The sequence below is a fragment of the Labeo rohita genome, chromosome 8 (genome assembly GCF_022985175.1).
Source record: "Labeo rohita strain BAU-BD-2019 chromosome 8, IGBB_LRoh.1.0, whole genome shotgun sequence".
Classification (NCBI taxonomy): domain Eukaryota; kingdom Metazoa; phylum Chordata; class Actinopteri; order Cypriniformes; family Cyprinidae; genus Labeo; species Labeo rohita.
Genome location: NC_066876.1, coordinates 9,840,805 through 9,863,463, shown reverse-complemented (window position 1 = coordinate 9,863,463; position 22,659 = coordinate 9,840,805). Strand labels below are relative to the sequence as shown.

The 22,659-nt window shown below is 35.4% G+C and overlaps 1 protein-coding gene across 2 annotated transcripts; it reads left to right on the top strand.

Annotated features, from left to right (window-relative positions):
- The first annotated feature begins 10,176 nt into the window (after positions 1 to 10,176).
- Positions 10,177 to 22,118, top strand: slc7a4 (solute carrier family 7 member 4). 2 transcript variants are annotated; one of them, XM_051118067.1, is made up of 6 exons: positions 10,177 to 10,271; positions 12,052 to 13,130; positions 14,640 to 15,385; positions 15,652 to 15,760; positions 17,039 to 17,250; positions 18,034 to 22,118. In XM_051118067.1, the coding sequence occupies exons 2-5, from the start codon at positions 12,149 to 12,151 to the stop codon at positions 17,233 to 17,235; spliced, it is 2,034 nt and encodes a 677-aa protein (XP_050974024.1). In that variant the 5' UTR covers positions 10,177 to 10,271; positions 12,052 to 12,148; the 3' UTR covers positions 17,236 to 17,250; positions 18,034 to 22,118. The 2 variants fall into 2 exon arrangements, with proteins under 2 accessions (XP_050974024.1, XP_050974023.1); XM_051118066.1 differs by having other exon boundaries at positions 17,039 to 22,118.
- Positions 22,119 to 22,659: the final 541 nt, after the last annotated feature.

Below are 22,659 nucleotides of genomic sequence, written 5' to 3'. Positions count from 1 at the left end.
GTTTCCATTGTTATGCTGATGATACTCAACTATATATCTCAACAAGACCAGATGAAACTTCTGAATTATCAAAGTTAACAGAGTGCGTTAAAAATGTAAAAGATTGGATGACCAACAATTTTCTGCTATTAAATTCAGATAAGACAGAGATATTACTTATTGGACCTAAAAACAATACACATAATCTTTTGACTTACAATTTACAACTAGACAGATGTACTGTTACTTCCACTACAGTCAAAAGCCTGGGTGTTATATTAGACAGCAACTTGTCTTTTGAAAATCATATTTCTCATGTTACAAAAACAGCTTTCTTCCATCTTTGAAACATTGCCAAGCTGCGAAACATGTGACCTGTTTCTGATGCAGAAAAGCTAGTTCACGCTTTCATGACCTCTAGACTGGACTATTGTAATGCACCACTAGGTGTTTGTCCTGCATCTTCAATAAACAAGCTACAGATAGTCCAAAATGCAGCTGCTAGAGTCCTTCCCAGGTGAAGAAAATATGATCATATTACCCCAATTTTAAAGTCTCTGCACTGGCTACCTATTAGGTTCCGCATCAGCTACAAAATAGCACTTCTTACCTATAAGGCACTTAACGGTTTAGCTCCTGCGTACCTGACTAGTCTTCTACCACGCTACAATCCATCACGCTCCCTAAGGTCACAAAACTCTGGACTGTTGGTAGTACCTAGGATAGCAAAGTCCACTAAAGGAGGTAGAGCTTTTTCACATTTGGCACCCAAACTCTGGAACAGCCTTCCTGATAATGTTCGGGGTTCAGACACACTCTCTCTGTTTAAATCTAGATTAAAGACTCATCTTTTTTAGCCAAGCATTCAAATAATGCATCTCATAAACTTTTTCTGCAGCTATATCTGATCAAATGTTCATTATTATTCTTTTAGCTTTGGTTTAACAAACTTTCCTTTTCTTAGTTTGAACAGCAGCTACGCTAATTATGTTCCTATTTGTTTTCTGTTTTTGCCATGGGATTAAAAGCGCTATACAAATAAATTTGAATTGAATTGAATTGAATTGAACTTGTTTCACTTTTCTTTTTCTTTTTTTTTGGACGAGCTTCTATTCTTCCCCAATCAAACATTTGTTTCACTTTCAAACCTGTTAAAAAAAATGCAAACTGCAGAACAACCTACTATTCAAACATGTAAAAACAAGACCCTTACTATTTATTTATTACCTGCATTTCATGTGTGGTATTGAGATGTAAGCAACAATATAATAACTGAAAGATAGAGCATTTACGGAAATGAAACATCTTGCACAATCATTGTTTAAAGCCCAGTGAATCACAAGATTAACACAGTGACGCAAAACAAATGAAAAACTTTCATGAATAATGTCACTGATTGTAAAAGGTATTTTAGATACCTGGACTCTTTAACTTTTGATTGCTAAGGGAAACAAAAATGCAACCATTTAAAATAGTTATTCAGTATGTTTAATCACAAAAATGTTAACCATTTTTAAAAAGTCTCACAGAGTAAAAGCACATGCATTGAGGTTATTCAGAGCCCACTGACATGTTCAGTTCCTTTCTAAAACAGGATGTCACCAAGTTTTGAGGGATGTGAAAGAAGCCACAGGTCTACAGACCACTCGTGGTTTCATGAGAAAGCAGACCTATATGCCAAAAGAATATGCTGAACACTGTAAAATAATAAGTTTTGACTTTATCAGAATAAGTCAAAACCTGCATTATTATTATTTCACAGTGTTTGCAGTATGCATTACTAACAGCAAGCAATCCATGTTTTTTTATTAATATAGTATATAACATTATCAAGAACATCACATTATCGATTGTTGTTCTAATCAGAACAGGTCTGAAAAATCCCCAAAATGTCCCTATGAAAAGAACCAATCAATTTGGTTACTTCCGCGTCTACTGTAGTATCATCTGTTGCTAGTAAAATAAAGTATTTAAAATGGTCTTTTGAAAGACTCCTCACTGCTGCCACCTTCTGTCTACAAGAGCCTCAAAAAAATAACTCAAAAGCTCCCCCTAGTGGATTTTTATACTGATTTTAAAAATTCTCAAAATTAAACGTACAAGCTTTCCAGTGATGATATTCAAGAAAGCTTGTTAAATATTAGAATAACTGCATTCTCTTGTAATATTTGCATTTGTTCACTTGCATGAAATGTGTTGTACCAAAAATAAAGTGTCACATGTGCAACAGTTTTCACTTAGAAAGCAGAAAAAGACTGCAACTATGGCACACAGGAACAATTAAAGTAGAGATGCGGTTCAGGTACACTACCACTCGAAAGTTTGGGATCAGTAAGGTTTCTAATGCTTGTCAACGCTGTGTTTATTTGATCAAAAATACAGAAAAAAATTTATTTTGTGAAATGTTATTACGACGTCAAACAAAATTCTTCTATTTTAATATACGTTAAAATCAAATTTATTTCTGTGATCAAAGCTGAAATTTTCAGCATCATTACTCCAGTATTCAGTGTCACACGATCCTTCAGAAATCATTCTGATATACTGATTTATTATCAGTGCTGGAAAGAGTTGTGTTGCTTAGTATTTTTTTGGAACCTGTGATACTTTTTTCAGGATTCTTTGATGAATAAAAAAGAACAGAACAATTTATTTAAAATAGAAATCCACTACTGTTCAGATGTTTGGGTTCAGTACATTTTTATTCTTTCTTTTTTTTTTCAAAGAAATTAATACTTTTATTCACCATGTATGTGTTAAATTAATAAAAAGTGATAGCATAGATTTACGTTGTTAGAAAAGATTTATATTTTGAATAAATGCTGTTCATCAAAGAATCCTGAAAAAAAGAATCACACATTCCCAAAAAGTATCTGGCAGCACAACATTGATAATTCTAATAATAAATCAGCATATTAGAATGATTTCTGAAGGGTCATGTGACAATGAAAATTCAGCTTTGGATGACATGAATAAATTATATTTTAAAGTATATTAACCATTATTTTGTACTGTAATAACATTTTGCAGTATTATTGTTTTTTCTGTGTATTACCAAACTCACAAACATCAGTGTGTATTTAACAAACGTCTTTTTTGCTAGTAATTAATTTAAATACCTGAAACCTAAAATAAATGTTATGTGGTTAAAACACTGAATCGTTTGGGTTAAAATCAAGGGGTTTCAAGGAGTTGGAGGGGGTCAAATTGAATATGATGTGGCACAAATTAAATTTGAAATCTTGTTTAGTTTAAATTGCTTACAACTTTTCATCTATTATTAATAATAATAATCATATTTTTTGTTCAAAATTTATAAAAAAAAATTAATAATAATAAAATAAAATAAAAACCTGGAATGTTTCCAATCTGGTTTCAGTATTCATCACAGCAATAAGACAGTATTCATCAAGATAATTTAATGATATTTGCCTAAATAGGGATTTCAGCAAAAATCATGCTGGTAGGCCTACTACTATATGTTTTAGTGCAGTTGTCACAGTCCTACACAATAACTTTTTTTTGAATGTTTATTAAACAATGCTGACACATAGCCACTTTATGGTAATTATAATTAAAATTAAACACCCATAAAACTGCTTTCCTAAATTTCTCGTACATGCATAACATCTATAGTCTAGGACATAATGCGAATACTTCAAACGGTCTGGCAAAATGATGTCTTCTAAAACATGGTCAGTGCAGCTCGACAGAAAATTGGTCACTTGTGTTAACATCCCCGCTGAAAACATTAACAGAAATTCTAAAGGTTTCCACTATAAATACCATTACAAACCTTTAAAAAATGGTTTCCTGTAGTGTGTTTTGGGACATCTGGATTTAGTGGTTTTAACAAGCTACTAATAGATGGCGACAAATTACAAGTAGAGACCAACAGGGACCAATGCAGTTTCCATTGAAACCAGTACAGTTCCCATTATAACCAGTAATAACATTACAAATTCTGTGATGTTTCTATTGTTTTTTTAGCAGGGACCTAAGCCTACTTTAAAAAATATTGTGTACAAATGAAAAAGTGCTGAATGCAAAATCATTTACATTTCACATGTGTAATGTATTCAGTTAAGAACTTTCTTGAATTAATCACATATTCTTTTAGAAACGCAGGTGTGATTTTTTTTTTTCTTGACATAATACATCTGCCATCTTGACATTGAACTTTGATGTTTTTGACCTATGATGTTTATGAAATTATTGTGAACAATAATTTACTTGAGCATTGTTAAAGTCACAATGAAATCAAACTTGACAGCTCTTATTTATATTGAATGCTGAAATTTAATATGAATTATTTATTTATGCAAATTATTCTTTTAAAAAGTGCCCCATTAATCTTTAATCAAAAACATTAATGTGCACCCCCTCCTGCAACTTCTCTTCTCTGATGACATGTATATTGGCATGAGGGCTAAGCAAAAGGTAGACTGATGACCAAACAAGTTTCAGCTATCAATCCTACACTGTAAAAAAATCTCTTGTAGAGTAGCTTACTGGCAGCATTCTGCCAGTAACTTACTGTAAATTTACTTACAGTAACAATACTGTATTTACATTTACAGTACCATTTAACTTGCTGTAAATGTATTTACAGTATTATACTGCACTTGTACAGTGCAGTATACTGTATTTTTACTGTATTTTACTTGTAAAATATATAGTAATTTTATGGTCTTTCCTCCAGTTATATATTGCAATACAAGAGAAAAAAAAAAATGAAAATAAGCAATGACAACTGTGTAACTTTTAATGTTTTTAATTGTTCAAATGTTGCAATAACCCTTGCAATAACTTTACAATTTTCACAGATTCATTTAAGACTCAAACAAAACACTATTACAAACTATTATATATATCACAGCACATCCCATTTTAACTATTACAGCTAGAAAAATTCTTAACATTTATCCTAAGCAAATCATACTATGATAACAGTGCAATGACAGTGAAGCTTCAAATAAAACTTTTTCAAGAATGTATACATAAATATTTGTATATTACAGCAATTTAAAAAATATGTAAAGAAAAAAAAAACAAAAAAACAATCATTCAATTATAAGAACAATCGTAAAAAAAAACATACAAATTCACAAAAACTCTCCTGAGTAAAATGCATTTGCCCATAGTGGATTAATAGTTTTGCCAGCTGAAATCCACAAACTCCTTAGACACATGAGGGTTCAGGCCAGAGTTCCTCCTTTGCACCATCTTCCCACTTCTTTTGCTGATCTGGAATTTTGCAGAGCACTTGAGGTGTGTCAGGATTTATCCTCACAATGAACCTTCTGAACCTTCACAAAAAAAAATTATTAATTAGATTCATATTTCATTCTCATTCTCATTTCATTCTCTCTAACAGCATTAGTTCAGCCAAAATGAACATTTTGTCATCATTTACTATGTTGTTACAAACCCATAAAACTTTAGTTTGTTTTCAGAACACATGAAAATTGATATTCTCTCTTATTTTTGTCTATCCAGGCAACTAAAGTATTTTAGCTTCAAAAAGTGCATAAAGACATTGTAAAAATAATCTATATGATTCAAGTGGCTTAAGACACCTAATCAGCTTTCAAGCATGTTTGAGATTCTGTTTATATGAAGGTAAAACAGTAGCAAAACTCGAGAGCTTGCTACTTTGAATGTGAAACCTTGTAAAATTAATATTTGTATTTGTAAGTTGAAATTTATACTCACAGCTTTGATGTGAAAAGCTGCATTTATCGATTTGCACACACAGACAATACTCAAGAACACCTGTGTTTTGAATTCTAAGTTGCAGATTGTGGCTGCGCTGTGTCACGACGCGTTGCCATGGAAACAATAACGCTATACGTTCTAAATAACGGTCGCCTAAAAAAAACTCACTCTGGGGGCTCAACTAGAATATTTTAAACTCACGTGTGATTCAAAGGACAAATACAGTGATATGCCAAAGTTTGGGCACCCCTGTAAATTTTCATCATTTTCCTTTATAAATCATTGGTTGTCTGGACAAGAAATTTCAGTTAAATATATCATATAGGAGACAAACACAGTGATATTTGAGAAGTGAAATAAAGTTTATATGATTTATGGAAAGTGTGCAAGAATTATTTAAACAAAATTAGGCATGTGCATAAATTTAGGCACCACAAAAGAAAAATTAACTCAATATTTTGTGCATCCTCCTTTTGCAGAAATAATAGCCTCTAAACGCTTTCTATAGCTTCCAATTAGAGTCTGGATTCTGGCAGAAGGTATTTTGGACCATTCTTCTTTACAAAACATCTCCAGTTCAGTCAGCTTTGATGGTTTCCGAGCATGGACAGCCCGCTTTAAATCACACCACAAATTGTCAATAATATTCAGGTCTGGGGACTGAGATGGCCATTCCAGAACGTTGTACTTGTTCCTCTGCATGAATGCCTTAGTAGATTTTGAGCAGTGTTTAGGGTCGTTGTCTTGTTGAAAGATCCAGCCCCGGTGCAACTTCAACTTTGTCCCTGATTCCTGGACATTGTTCTCCAGAATCTGCTGATATTGAGTGGAATCCATGCGACCCTCAACTTTAACAAGATTCCCAGTCCCTGCACTGGCCACACAGCCCCACAGCATGATGGAACCGGCACCAAATTTTACTGTAGGTAGCAAGTGTTGTTCTTGGAATGCTGTGTTGTTTTTCCGTCATGCATAACGTCCCTTGTTTTGCCCAAATAACTCTATTTTAGTTTCATCAGTCCACAGCACCTTATTCCAAAATGAAGCTGGCTTGTCCAAATGTGCTTTAGCATACCTCAAGCGACACTGTTTGTGGCATGTGCAGAGAAAAGGCTTTTTCCGCATTACTTGTGTAAAGTGCGCTGAAAAGTTGAACGATGCACAGTGACACCATCTGCAGCAAGATGATGTTGTAGGTCTTTGGAGCTGGTCTGTGGGTTGACTGTGACTGTTCTCACCATCCTGTGCCTCTGCTTATCTGAAGATTTTTCTTGGTCTGCCACTTCGGGCCTTAACTAGAACTGTGCCTCTGGTCTTCCAATTTCTCACAATGTTCCTCACAGTTAAAACTGAGAGCTTAAATCTCTGAGACAGGTTTCTGTATCCTTCCCCTAAACCATGATGTTCAACAATCATTGTTTTCAGGTCATCTGGGAGTTGTTTTGAGGCTCCCATGTTGCCACTCTTTAGAAAAGATGCAAAGAGGAGAAACAATTACAATTGGCCTCCTTTAAATACTTTCTCATGATTGGATTCACCTTTGTATGGAGGTCAAGGGTCACTGAGGTTACCAAACCAATTTTGAGTTCTAATTAGTGCTAAAGGTATTGAAATCAATAAAATGACAAGGGTGCCTAAATTTATGCACATGCCTAATTTTGTTTAAATAATTCTTGCACACTTTCCATAAATCATATCAACTTTATTTCACTTCTCAAATATCACTGTGTTTGTCTCCTATATGATATATTTAACTGAAATTTCTTATCCAGACAACCAATGATTTATAAAGGAAAATGATGAAAATTTACAGGGGTGCCCAAACTTTGGCATATCACTGTATGTAATATACACAGCTTGGGATCAAAAGGAATTACTTGACCAATGATTTTACTTACAATGTTCAATATTTTAACCCAAAAACAATTAACTTTAGTGCATTCCCACATTCAATGGAATAAAGTTCCCTTCTCTTGTTTACATTTGTAGCATTCATCAGGAATATTCGGGTTGAAGTGGTGTAACTTAACTGGAGTGATATATTGTCTACTCAGCCATTTATACTGAAGCAGTCTCCAGGCATGAAAATCCCTCACCTTTCGGCGAAATAGCATTTATGGTTAATGGTATGTTTTTCGATAATGGTAGAAAACACTTATTAGGTTGATTTCTTTGCCCAAAAAAACAAACAAACAAAAAACTTGGCTGTCAATCATGATGGAAGAATAAATAAGTTAAGTTACAGCATGTCCCCTAATGAGGCCGTAATATTTATTCTGTGGGAGTCTCTCCACCTCCCGGCCTCATCAGAGGCCACATCACCCCTCGAGCACCCTTCTCACCTTTTTCACCCCTGACCCATTTTCATGCCTGAGTCTCAAATGGGTGTTCATTGTCTGAGTTTGGGCTTTTAAACATACTATTTGCCACTCTTCCTCAGTCATATTAACCTGCAGGTCAGATCGCCATGCTTGAAGTCTGTCATTAAATGATTCTTTAGATTTGGCCACAAACTGTTTATATAACAGAGATATTTGAACTCTACCTTTCAAACATTTAAGTGTAATATTTTCTGAAGTAGACAAAGAAGGCTCAACCAGACTTTGGCCTTGTCTTGATTGAATGAAGCTACGTAATTGCAAATATTTGAAAAAGTGTTTTTGTGGAATTCCAAACCTTGTCCTAATTTCTTAAAAGGACATGAATTTTCCTTTGTTATAGAGATCAGACACCTTACTAATACCTTGAATTGACCAGATTTTAAAACCTGGATCAGCTCTACCAGGACGAAAATTTTCATTACCAAACCCCCCCTCTATCATAAGGCAAGTAGAACAGGGAAAGTCTGAGGTCAGGGCGCTGGTTGTTCCAAATTAAGTTTGTAAAAGTTTTTTTCATTACTACAAAAAAAAAAAAGAAAGAAGAATGTGGAGGAAGTGGGATGGATTGGAAGAGATATAACAATATGGGCAAAATTGACGTTTTTAATATATTAACACGGCCAATCAAAGAAATGGGGAGTTTTGTCCACCTGTTCAGCAGACCAGTTATAGAATCTGATATGGGCTTTTAATTAGCTGATACAATTTCATTAACAGTTGGTGCAATTTTAATCCCAAGATAAATAAAACCGTCTTGTGAGATTCTAAAGGGTGTCTGAACTGGGGGGGAGAAGCCTTTCAGCTTTATGGAGGAACAACAACACAGATTTAGAATTATTAATTTTTTTACCCTGAGAATTCAACTCCAAATGTTTCAATCAAATTTAGCAAAGCTGGGATAGATTGTTTTAGATTGGAAAAGAATATAATTATATCATCTGCATATAACGAAATGCGATGTTCTGAAGGGCCAATTGTAATACCTGAAATATGCGTATGTTTATGAATTGCCATAGCCCGTGGTTCGATCGCTAGGGTGAAAAGCAAGGGAGAGAGCGGGCAGCCCTGGCGTGTTCCCCTGTAGAGTCTGAAAAGGGCAGATATTATTCCATTCGTTAGTATCTCAGCTGAAGGGTTAGCATACAGGATCTGGATCCATTTCAAAACTAATTTTATTTCTTATGTTGAACACAAAAGAAGATATTTTGAAGAATGCTTGTAATCAAAACAGTTGTTGGCCCCCTTACTTCCATAATAGGGAAAACAAAATGCTATGGACGTCAATAGGGGCCAACAACTGTTTGATTACCAGCAGCATTCTTCAAAACATCTTCTCTTTCTGTTCAACATAAGAAAGAAACTTATACAGGTTTAGAACGACATGAGGATGAGCAAATGATAAGTTATTTAAAAGGCAGTAATTGTGTTGTAGTGATATCTATTAACTACTAAGTTGTTGCAATTTTCAGCTTGATTTTTTTTTAAGTTGATTCAGTTAAATTTCTGATATGCAAAATATTTAATAATTTAATAAAAATATTGCAGTGGGTTTAAAAGAGATGCCCTAAACCCTGATCACTTGAGTCTGCTATGCAGGGCTGTCGGTAGGAATTCTGGGCCCTATGCACTGAATTTGCTATGGGGCCCCTTAAAACCATCTGCCGCTATGGAGCTGATTTATTATGTATAGTTTTCTTATTTATAGTTCTGCTATTCTATTTTCTGAATCCAGAAAATAATTGACTACACTACCACTGGTAATATACTTATACAGATTCTCCAGTTTATTAAATGTATCTTATTGTGTTCTTAAGTCATGTTATAATGAGCAAAGATCAAGGTCAAAATAGGATCATTGTTTTGCTGTGTTGGTGTCTATATACAGTAGCCCACCTTTGTTCACTGCATTTGCTTAGCACTTTCATATGAATATTTTAATATGAGATTACTTTTAGTAGACTTTTTAGTAGATTTTCTGTCAGGATATCAATATTAGGCTAGCAAGTCTGTGTACAGACATAATGTCATTAGGTAAAGGATGTTTTATATAGGGCTGCACTAATGAGGCGCTGTATCTTTAAGAGCGGATACAGCTCCTGTTCGCTCCTCCGCCCTCCGCTCTGTTCAATGACGCTTCACAACATCGCTTTAACCAAATAATAAAACACGAATGAACGCGCGAATCAGTTACAGGTAAAACGCTATACAATATTTTATTTCAGAATGTGTGTATATGCTTTTAATGATTAGATTTGTGGCCACTATGAAACAGGGAGCGGGGCAGTTTCTCACCTGTCTTCGTGACGGTGATTAGATACATTGTGCTTGTAACGTTAAAAGAGGATAAAAAACAGCAGCTGTCACAGTAACGTTACAGTTCATCCAAAAGATAACAGCGCCAGCTGGCTGTTTCATATGAGCTTATTTCAGCTCTTTAAAATATCACTGTAGTCTCAAAAACATGTTGAGTTGAATTATTCATGCTGCGTTTCACGGAGAAAACAGTTGCATTGACATTTAGCTTGTATTTCATATCAAAGGACGTATTACGTATAAACGTAAGTTATCGTTGACTGAACATTGGAGATCTTTAGATAAATTATGAGAAATGACGTCATTCAGGGCTCCAGCAGTAGGTCTGGAGAAGCAGCGGATGTGATGTGTTCGGGAAACACCATCTGCCATCAGCAGCATCATCTGTGTAGTGTAGGTCAGACAGAGCCAATACAACCATGCCACATCTACACATCTCTGCATTTTTATTGTTAATCATTTAGAGGTTTTAAGTAAGAGGCTTTATTAAGCATCAAACACCATTAAATGTTTATGCATATTCAAAACATACAGTCGAAAGTTTACATAAACCTTGTAGAATCTGGAAAATGTTAATTATTTTTCCAAAATAGGAGGAATCAAACAAAATGCATGTTATTTTTTATTTAGTACTGACCTGAATAAGATATTTCACATAAAAGATGTTTAGTCCACAAGAGAAAACAGTAGTTGAATTTATAAAAATAACTCAAAAGTTTACATACACTTGATTGTTGATACTGTTTTTGTTGTTGTTGTTGTTGTTGTTGTTGTTGTTGTTGTTTTGTGTGATAGTTTTTCATGGGTCATTTGTTTTTCCTGCCCTCTGTTCTTCAAAAAATCCTTCAGGTCCCACCAATTCTTTGGTTTATACGCATTTTTGCATATTTGAACCCTTTCCAACAATGACAATATGATTTTGAGATCCATCTTTGAGATCAGCTGAGGGACTCCTATGCAGATTTTACAGGAAGTTCAAACGCATATGTTGTGGCAAAATAAAACCGACTCTCACCAGAGTAAGAGACAAACTCAGTCAAATGTCTTTTATAATTTATTCTTTGCAAAGAAGGTCAGACAGTCATACAGAAACACAGGTTACTGCAGAGTGCGAAGAAGGAACGGGTCACTCTTTTATATCTCTTCCCTTTCAAGGTTACATCTCCTAAAACGTATTATCTATAAGAGTCAGACAAATACACTGAGATCATACAAGATTCGAATCTTTATATTTAGGGCCCTAATACACTTCTCTTATGTCATTCTTATAGCAGGTTTAAATAAAGCAGACCCTTACACAATATTCCATAAGCACATAGATGAGTAAAATGATCTAAAAGTCCCTCAGCTGTCCTACAACCAATTAAGAAAACGACTCTCATAACTTCTATTTCATGCCAACTTTAACATTATCTATACCAACACTAAGACAGCCAGTACAGATACATATGTGATAGCTACAGGTCATTCCAAAGGGACTAAAGCTATCACTAGACAGACCTAGAATACCAAACGTGAAAAAAAAAAAAAAAATCATTATGGAGACATTTTTGCCCCTACACTCTGAATAATATATTTGATGTTTAAATATATTTTGCCTTTTTTTGGCTTTTATTATATTACAGATTTTAATGTTATTTTATGATTATTTTCATTTCAGGTTTGTAGGGCCTGTTTGACCCAGAAAACTATGGACCAGCTGTGACCTTGTTGTAATTCACATCATCTCTTTTATCAACCCTCCGTTCTCCGTGAAGATGGCATCATGTGTTTCCAGCTGCTCTCCAGTGGTGAGGTTCTGTCAGAAGCTGAACAGGCTGAAGACACTGGAGGAGGATGTAATGGCAACATCACTAAAACGTTGTCTGTCAACAGTGGACCTTGCGCTGCTTGGTGTAGGTGGAATGGTGGGTTCAGGCCTTTATGTTCTCACAGGAACTGTTGCTAAAGACACAGCAGGACCAGCTGTAGTAGTGTCTTTCCTCATAGCAGGAGTAGCATCTCTCATGGCAGCACTGTGTTATGCTGAATTTGGTGCCCGTGTACCAAAGACAGGCTCTGCCTACATGTTCACCTACGTCTCTGTTGGGGAAATCTGGGCATTTCTGATTGGCTGGAATGTAATTTTGGAGTATATGATTGGTGGGGCAGCAGTAGCTCGTGCGTGGAGTGGATATCTAGACTCTATTTTCAATCACCGCATCCAGAACTTCACAGAGAGTCATGTGATGCGTTGGGACGTGCCCTTCATTGCTCATTACCCAGATCTTTTAGCAGCTGCCATCCTCCTAGTAGCTTCCTTTTTCATTTCATTTGGTGTTCGTGTCTCATCTTGGCTCAACCACATCTTCTCTGCCATCAGTATGGCAGTCATTGTTTTTATCTTGGTTTTTGGCTTTGTACTGGCTGATCCAGCCAACTGGAGCGCTCGGGAGGGAGGCTTTGCCCCTTTTGGAGTCTCAGGAATCATGGCAGGAACTGCAACATGCTTCTATGCTTTTGTTGGCTTTGACGTGATAGCGGCTTCCAGTGAGGAGGCCAGCAATCCTCAGAAGGCTGTTCCTGCAGCGACTGCAATCTCGCTAGGCATGGCAGCCACTGCGTATGTCCTGGTGTCTACTGTTCTTACACTGATGGTTCCATGGCATACGCTCGACCCAAACTCAGCACTCTCAGATGCATTCTTCAGACGTGGATATAGCTGGGCCGGGTTCATCGTGGCTGTGGGATCCATCTGTGGTGAGTATGACTAAGTGGTTGACATACGGGTTTATCAATGGCCGGTGTTGATATTTAGAGAGCAGGGTAGTTGATTTAAAGGTATAGTTTACCCAAAAATCAAAATTCTGTCATTAATTACTCACCCTCATGTTGTTCCAAACCCATAAGACCTTTGTTCATCTTTGGAACAAAAATGAAGATATTTTTAATGAAATCTGAGAGCTCTCTGATCTTCCATAGACAGCAAGGGTCCTACCATGGTCAAGGCAGAGAAACAGTAAGAACATTGTTAAAATAGTCCAAGTTGTTGTTTTTGTTTTCTTTTTGCACAAAAAGTATTCTCATAGCTTCATAAAATTATGGTTGAACCACTGATGTCACGGAGCATTTTAATGATTTCTATTTTAATAATGGCTTGCTACCTTTCTGGGCCTTGAACATGTCAGGTGCATTAGTGTCTATGCAGGGTCAGAAGGCTCTCAGATTTCATAAAAAATATCTTAATTTGTGTTCTGAAGACAAACGAAGATCTTACAGGTTTGGAACGGAACGACATGAGGGTGAGTAATTAATGAAAGAATTTTCATTTTTGGGTGATCTATCCATTTAATACTAATATACACAATTACACTGCAACGAAAGATGTATCAAAATTAACTTATTTCATGCAATATTTACTAAAAATTCTTAAAAAAGAAAAGAGGTAATAATATGCAAATTATTCAGTCACATCACTTTTGAAGAAAACGTCACATGCATGTTTTTAATGCACTTTTTTAAGAAGGTTTGCTTCTGTCACCTTACATAATTAAGTAAAAATTATCACCTCCAGTGAGCATTTTTTTAGCAAAAAACATTGTATTATTAGTTTTTTAATTACCAATTTGATTTACATTTTGGTGTTTCCATCCAGCATTTTTTATGCAATAATAATGCATGATTTCAAAATGACATAATATTGGTTGTTATTGTTTTGGTTAATTATATGCATAATACACAAATTTGTTTAAAAAAATATACAGCAAGGATGCACTATATTGATCAAAAATGGCAGTAAAGACTTTATAGACTTTAAAAAATGTATAAAATGCTATAAAAGATCACTATTACAAATAAATGCTATTTGTTTAATCTTCCTATTAAACAAAGAATCCGATTCCTCAAAAATATTAACCAGCACAACTTTCAACATTAATAATTAGAAGAGATTAGTGTTGGGCAACAATTAATCACAATTTATTGCATCCAAAATAAAAAAAAAATGTGTACACAATATGTGCACTGTGCATATTTATTATGTATATATAAAGACAGACACATGCAGTATATATTTAGAAAATATTTACATATACTTATTTATTTTTTTAAATACATGACTAAACTTCATGGCAGTCTCTGTAACTGTTATGATGATAAATGAAGAAGCTCTATTATTGATACATTTTAAAAATGAAGACTATGTATGGATTATGGTTTACACCATTTCCTGTATTGACTAATTAAAACAGTCTAATCTCTTTTATCTAGCCATGAACACTGTGTTGCTCAGCAACCTTTTCTCTCTCCCGCGGATTGTGTATGCCATGGCGGAGGATGGCCTCTTCTTCTCTGTCTTTTCCCGTGTCAACCCTGTAACCAAAGTCCCAGTGATCGCCATTCTTGTTTTTGGCAGCCTTATGGCAATCCTAGCCCTCATTTTTGATCTAGAAGCGCTGGTCCAGTTCCTCTCCATTGGCACTCTGCTTGCTTACACTTTTGTAGCAGCCAGCATCATAGTGCTCCGCTTCCAACCGGATAAAAGTAGTGGAAGCTCAGGAGGAGGTGGAATCAAGACAGATGCTTCTTCCACACCTTCACTGAACCAGTCAGGACAGCAGGTGGACCCATCTGCGGCTGTGAATGAGACCCAGACGTTTGCACAAGACGGTGGAGAGATGAAGGAGTATGAGTCCTTCTCTGATAAACTTCAGCTGGTGGAGCGGCAGAAGGCGGTGAAGGAGAGACGGGCTCCTGGTTTGCTGAAGGCTTGCTGGGAGCCATATCTGGGCAGGATACTAGGGGACTGTGAGCCAGGTGAGGTGGTGGCATTCTCTGTGCTGGCACTGATGGTCAGTGGAGTCTCTCTTTGTGCTGTGCTGGTGTTTGGGAATAACCAACTGAATTTGCCTGTGTGGAGCTTCACCCTGCTGCTGGTCATCTTCAGTCTGGTCTTCCTGCTCAGTCTGGCTCTCATTTGGGTTCATGAACAGCAGCCCAATCACAAGACTTTTCAGGTGAGTTAAAATAGAATAAAAATGGGCTGACAAAACTGGGTTAATAGCATGAAAGTGAGTGAGCATGCATTAATTTTTTCTTCAAACATAGAAGTGTTAAATTATGTAAATTATATTATGTGTGTATTTGTTCATAAATAGGATTGAATTGGTCCGAGCAGTTTTTGAATCAACAGTTTAATGACTTGTTGATGTCCTTCTTGATTTACAGTAGATTAACAGTAACAATTCAGACTTCCAAAACTAATATGTGTTTCATCATTCAGGTTCCTCTTGTGCCATTTGTTCCTGGCTTCAGCATCCTTCTGAATGTATTTCTCATGCTGAAGTTAAGTCCACTCACCTGGATCCGTTTCACCATATGGGTTGCAGCAGGTACCAGTTCATCACTCACCTCTATTCAACCACAAAATTGTACATAAATATCAATTCAGTAAATACCATTGTACAGTATCACGGCAAAGGAGAATCATATAGTTTATAAACAGATTAACTCATTACAGAATGACATAATCTCATTAAAGACAATTACTAAAGAAAAATATACTGTTGCTGTCTTAAAGGAGAAGTTCACTTCCAGAATAAACATTTCTTGATAATTCACTCACCCCCTTGTCATCCAAGATGTTTATGTCTTTCTTTCTTTGGTCAAAAAAAACTATGGTTCTTGAGGAAAACATTCTGGGAGTTTTCTCCATATGTGGACTTCATTGGTGGCCAACGGGTTGAAGGTCCAAATTACAGTTTCAATGGAGCTTCAAAGGGCTCTACACTATCCCAGCTGAAGAAATAAGGGTCTTATCTAGTGAAACAATTGGTCATTTTCTTAAAAAAAAAAAATATTTATTCAATTTTTAACCACAAATGTTTGGCTTGCTTTAGCTCTATGATGATCTATGTCTTCACACATTATGTAATCATGTTTGAAAAGTCACGCACGGTTAGTTATTCATCTGTTTTTGGGTGAAAAACTTCAACTTATGTTCACCTCCAACTTCAAAATTGTCCGATATCGTTGTTTTACCTTTTTTTGAAAAGGCCGTTTGACAGTTTTTGCATGTTCACCTTGTAAACACTGGGTTGGTAATTCCGCCTACATCATGCATGACTTTTCCAACATTGCAGAACTAATGCAAGCCAAGCATTTGTGATTGAAAAGTGTATAAATATAATTTTTTTGGAGAAAATTATCGATCTTTTCACTAGATAAGACCCTTATTTGTCGGGTGGGATCGTGTAGAGTCCTCTGAAGCTGCATTGAAACTGCAATTTGGATCCTGGAATATTTTTCTCAAAAACCTTAATTTCTTGGTGACTGAAGAAAGAAAGACATGAACATCTTGGATGACATGAGGGTGAGTAAATTGAAAACATGTCTATAGATTTATAGTTTAGACTGTTTTGCTAGTGTTTTTTTTTTTTTTGTAAAGTTAATAGCTAAATGGTGACTGCTTCTGCATGTTCAATCTCTTAAAGAAAGTCTAGCTTTTGTCTCTAGTAGCTGAGCATTAATTGGCTATGGACTCATCTGTGGGAAAAGAAGATCAGTCCAAACATGATTATCTTCAGTTCCTGTCAGCACTGCTACAAACCATTTAAACAGTTAAACCAGCCTGCTCACATAATCACATTTGTCCTGCTGCTCTGTCACAGGTCTGTTGGTGTATTTCGGTTATGGCATCTGGCACAGTAAGGAGGGATTGCGGGAGCAGCAGGGACAGGATGTGGCAGCGTGTTATGTGGTCCTTCCCAGCGGCAGCTTAGTGGAGACGGTCCAAAACGTCCAACCTGAAGGACACACTCTCAGCACACACACACCAACCCATGACAATCCACCTGCCAGCAGATGATCTGATCACGCTGAGGTGTGTTTACAGTACACCTGCATGCATGCCTGTTCTACTTGCTTTTCTTTCTCTTCAGTTTACTGATAATATGTCAGGATAAACTGTTAATCAAAAAGATGGTTTAAAGGAATTATCTGGGTTCAGTATCTTTTGTGGCATAATGTTGGTTACCACAAAAAATGATTTGGACTTCCCCCATTTTCTTTAAAAACAATAGGCAATGATAGTAAATGGGACCAATTTTGGAGGACTTAAAAACAGGAAAATGCATCTTATTTTTTGTAAAGAAATTCCTCTGTTAAAACTGTTATTGTTTGAGTTGTAAAGCTGTTTAAATCATTTTTACAGTCAAGCAATATTGCATATATATATATATATATATATATATATATATATACCTTTACAAAGAAAATGTTTATTTTTTTTTGTCTTGGTACTATAATTAAGTTACTATAATAAAGTAAACCAGTAATCCAGAATTTAAGTGAAAATAAATTTTTGTGGTAATCAACATGATGTCACAAATGCTGTTAACTGGTCCTAACTTGTTCTGGCTCCAACATACTTCTTTAAAAGATATTTTGTATTTAAGCAAACTAGTGTCAAATTCCTTGTTCAGCATCTTAATCAACTACGGGCCATTTGTTTTCTTTCTTATGTAATATATCCACCATATTTAGCTACTTTTAGCAACTATGCTGGCTTGTATGTGAATAATATATGAGAATCAGCAAAGTGCACCATAATTCTGTGGCCCAACCGGATTCAGTATCTCCATTGTCTTTTATGGTGTTTACATAGAGCTGAGTGGATCCGCAATGCTGCTTTGTGAAAGCTGAAACCTTTAAGAGAAGCTGCTGTTTATCATTCAAACACTGCTGTAAGTTGTCACTCAAGCATATTCTGAGGAAACCTTATTTGTGTAGTCCAAACACTGAAACACACAGATATGATTACACAGGACATTCCATATCTATAATGCAAGAGATTTGGAGATTTTGATTTTGATTTGAAGGGGAAATACTGGAAACCAGATATTTTTATTGTTTCTACAAACCTGTGGAAAACACTGACAATCACTGGTTGTTAACAGAAAAAAAATGGGGTCTTACCAAATTCTGTTAAGTGATCATGTGGATCTACTTAAAATCTATCTCCCTTCCCCCATCATCCCCACACACACACTTTAATGGCCATAATTTTAATTTAACAGAAGGCAGGAACCATCAACGGATCATGTGAATATACTTAAACATTACTATATTTACACACCCAATATTTTTGCTGTCTGATTTACAAACACACTCCTTAAACACACACTAACCTCAGTGGTTCTGTTTCCACCACCTTTCTACATCTTATGTTTTCCACTACATCTCTGCACCTCATAAATATTTATTTTTATAATACAGTATAACTGTATATTTATTTATTTATTTTTCAGTGCATGCTCTAACCAAAATCATGTTTTAATGTTAATGTTTATGATGTTAAAATTAATCAAGTTTTTCAGTTTTTCATTTGTGTTTGTATAAGCTTAGTATGAACTGCCTCTGAGTAACCATGTTTCATTTGTGTCTACTGACGCACCTCACCAGCCTTACCTTTGCAAACACACTTACCCCAGTGTTCACAAATCCTTATTCCCACACTCAGATCTGCACATCTCATGTGACATTCACCCATACTAAACTGCCCTTATTTTCACACACATTCACTTAGTGTGGTGTAACAGAGCTGGAACATTTACTTAGAATTGTAACCTGTGAAACTGGCTGTTTATTTTTAGCAGCTGGGTCAGTGACATTTATTTTGTTTTTGTCCAGATCTATTAATTGATTTAAATTTACCTGAATTTATTTTGAATATACCTGTTCTATGATGAGGATTATTTTATTTCTGAATTAAAAAAAAAAAAAAGTTTAAATCCTGCTAGCCTGAGAAAGGTTGATTGACTAAAATGTTGCATGAATTTAAAAAAAAAATAGCATTGTAATACTACTGTCATAATATCAGAATGAGGAAAAAGCCTCAATAAAAGGTTGAAGTTTATTAAAAAGAAATATTTTATTCTAATATTTCTTAGAAAAAAGGCAGTGAAGTGGCTTTGTTAAAACACTGTACAGCTATTTTAAAAAAAGAGTACATTTCTAAGAACATGATATCAATTTTAAGCTACCTGATCTAATGACGAAAACATACTTGTGGGAACTTTTTCTCGGGGTGCGAAATACGTTCCAGTAAGTACATATAACTGCAGTTTCCAACAGAAATGAACACTAGAGGTGGAAAAACAGCAAGCACTTGTAATCATTTTCATACATAGTTATGATTACAGCTCCATATGTTTTGCTTTCCGAACAGTAACAAGCTTGTTTTAGTAGCACAGCTGGCATGGAATTGCACTTAGGCTGCGGAATCCTTTGGTATGAATCCTGTGAAATTAGTAAAAAACTAGCTTAATGTCCACACACTAGTGCTGCTCCATAGAAATTTATTAAAGACAGACAACGTTTTGTCCAACGAAGACCTACTGGTGGAAACATTGTCTGTCTTTACTAATAATTAATCATTTTAAAATGGCACAAGCATTAGAGTTACAGGGCTTGTTAAGTGCTGATGTAGTGTGTCCAATGAACTCACCAGTGAATGCTGTTTCCGGGTCCAAGCCCCAACTCATTTCACTTGAGAATACTATCTCAGCAGCAGTTTATGAGCACTGTTTATTCATATTAAAGATTTAAGATAAACGTTTTCAAATTTACAACGACATACACTATAGTCTTTGTGCTCACAGCATCCCAAACACAAATAATTCTTTTATTTGTCTGGCTATCTGGGATTTTGGTATGGAGTTAAAGGGTAGGATTATAATTTATATTTTTTTGGTATTATTATTATTATTATTATATCACATTGTGAGTGTATAATTAGCACAGTTTGTTGTTTTCTCATGTCATCTTATAGAGTGTTTGGAGCCAGAAGTCACAGAAGAGGTGATGCGTGATGTCAGACTTAACAAGCGAATAGAGCCACTTAACAGATATTTCAAGTCAGAACTGCGGACATGTACAAAACCAACGTCACATAAAACATACCATATGTACGTTCATCTGTTCCGGGGAAAAACAAACACTCTTTTAGCGGCACTCAGAGGACATTTCACATCGAATATGTCATGAAGCGATATGTATTTTGAATCTTGTGAGAAAGTTCCCACAGGTACATTTTTGTCATGAGATCAGGTTGATTTTAAACTAGGCTTTTAAAATATTTTCCTTTTCTTTATTTTGAGCACTCTTATTTGTGAACAGCCCAGCTCCATGTAGAAATTGGGCTTTATAATTTATGTTGATCTTAAAGATGAACTCATTTTATGTTGATCGAATAGTCAAAATTATATGTGACTCTGGACCACAAAACCAGTCTTAAGTAGCATTGGTATATTTGTAGTAATAGCCAAAATACATTGTATGGGTCAAAATTATCGATTTTTCTTTTATGCCAAAAATCTTTAGGATATTAAGTAAAGATCATGTTCCATGCAAATAATTTGTAAATTTCCTACTGTAAATATATCAAAATTTTTGATTAGTAAGATGCGTTGCTAAGAACTTAATTTGGACAACTTTAAAGATCATTTTCTCAATATTTAGATTTGTTGCACCCTCAGATTCCAGATATTCAAGTAGTTGTGTTTTAGTCAAATATTGTTTTATAACAAACCATACATAAATGAAAAGCATTCTGATGATGTAGAAATCTCAATGTCAAAACATTTACCCTTATGACTGGTTTTGTGGTAGTGCATTTTATACACAGTGGATACTGTATGGACAGCAGATATTGGAAAATATGGCATACAAAAACAAAAATAGGATATTCCCTTTCACAAGCCCCTGTAATCTCCCTCACCCCCTAGATTTGCAACATCCCCTCCCTCACAGATTGACCCAGATTATCTCTGTAGAGAAAATCAGTGCAGATGGAGATTATTATTGTCACTCGGATAGCACTACACACATTCACAAAGATAATTAATATGAATATAATGAATGTCATTGTTTTACTTTAAACCTGTACATTTGATAGTTGAGTATTTACATTCCTACAAATGATTAACACTTAAAAACACTCTTTTTTTGTATATACAGAAAATGTAAAGCTAAATATTCCTTCGCACACTGCACTAGACTAATAGCTGGTCTTCATTTCACTGATGTGCTGATTAAAGTAAAAGGCCCACCACATCTCACCCATCTACTGCTTCAGACACAATGCACTTGTGTTTGTTCAAACCTTTTCAATGGAGATTTATATTCTCAGTCTGTTTCCTTCTTTCATTTAGCTAAGCCTGTCTGCCAGTCCAGTCTGCTGTATAATCCACTTCACGTCTTTCTGGCAGCCAGACTTAGTTGTGTAATGCAGATATGAAGACAAGTAAATGAAGGCACAAGATCCAGTTAAGATGTACATACTCTATTTGTGTTTGTAAATATAGCACACGTAACCAATGGCCTTAATGATGCAGATACTGAAGCATTCCCAAAGTTTTACATACAGCTACTGTAGACTATAGTCTTATTTGTAATTTTGTGGTCTTTAATATTATTCAATCAAAGATGAAAATAAGTATAAAGCTGGGATCTGTTTTAAAGAAATTTTGAAGCACCTCTTTTTTGGCCTGTCCTCTTTCTAAAGCTTCTGTATTTCAGGTCGTGTTTGCCTATGCCCTGCTCACTTGCACTGTCATCTCTTTCAAAATGCACCACTTAGTAAGAAATTTCCTCTTTGTTGTGTCACTGAACACATACCTCTGTTTTGTGTCTTTGTAACATTCTGTTATGAGATTGTATCATGTGATGAATAAATGTTTTGAAGCATCATATGGTTCAATGTGTTATTTATAGAATTTAGAGGAGAAGTCCACTTCCAAAACAAAGATTCACATATAACGTACTCACCCCCTTGTCACCCCTTGTCATCCAAGATGTTCATGTCTTTCTTTCTTGTTGTAAAGAAACGTTTCAGGATTTTTCTCCATATAATGGATTGATATGGTGCCCAAAGTTTGAACTTCCAAAACGCAGTTTACATGTGGCTTCAAACGATCCCAAATGCAGTTGTAAACAATCCCAGCTGAGGAAGAAGGGTCTTATCTAGTGAAACGATTGGTTATTTTCATTAAAAAAATACAATTTAAATACTTTTTAATCTCAAACGCTTGTCTTGCTCTCCCTGAACTCTGTGTATTCTGGCTCAAGACAGTTAGGATATGTCGAAAAGCTCTGATCATAGTTTCTCCCTCAACTTCAAAAATCATTTCAAAATCATCTTGCATCAGTCATACAATCATACAATCATCCAGTTTTTGCAAAGTGAACGTGCAAAGAACATCAAACACCCTTAACAAAAAAGGTAAAACAG

Excerpts from the sequence above, each read along its gene's own strand:
- slc7a4 (XM_051118067.1), top strand. The coding sequence starts at position 12,149 with ATGGCATCATGTGTTTCCAGCTGCTCTCCAGTGGTGAGGTTCTGTCAG. Across the intron at positions 15,386-15,651 it reads CCAATCACAAGACTTTTCAG|GTTCCTCTTGTGCCATTTGT; the intron begins GTGAGTTAAAAT and ends TTCATCATTCAG. Across the intron at positions 15,761-17,038 it reads CACCATATGGGTTGCAGCAG|GTCTGTTGGTGTATTTCGGT; the intron begins GTACCAGTTCAT and ends GCTCTGTCACAG.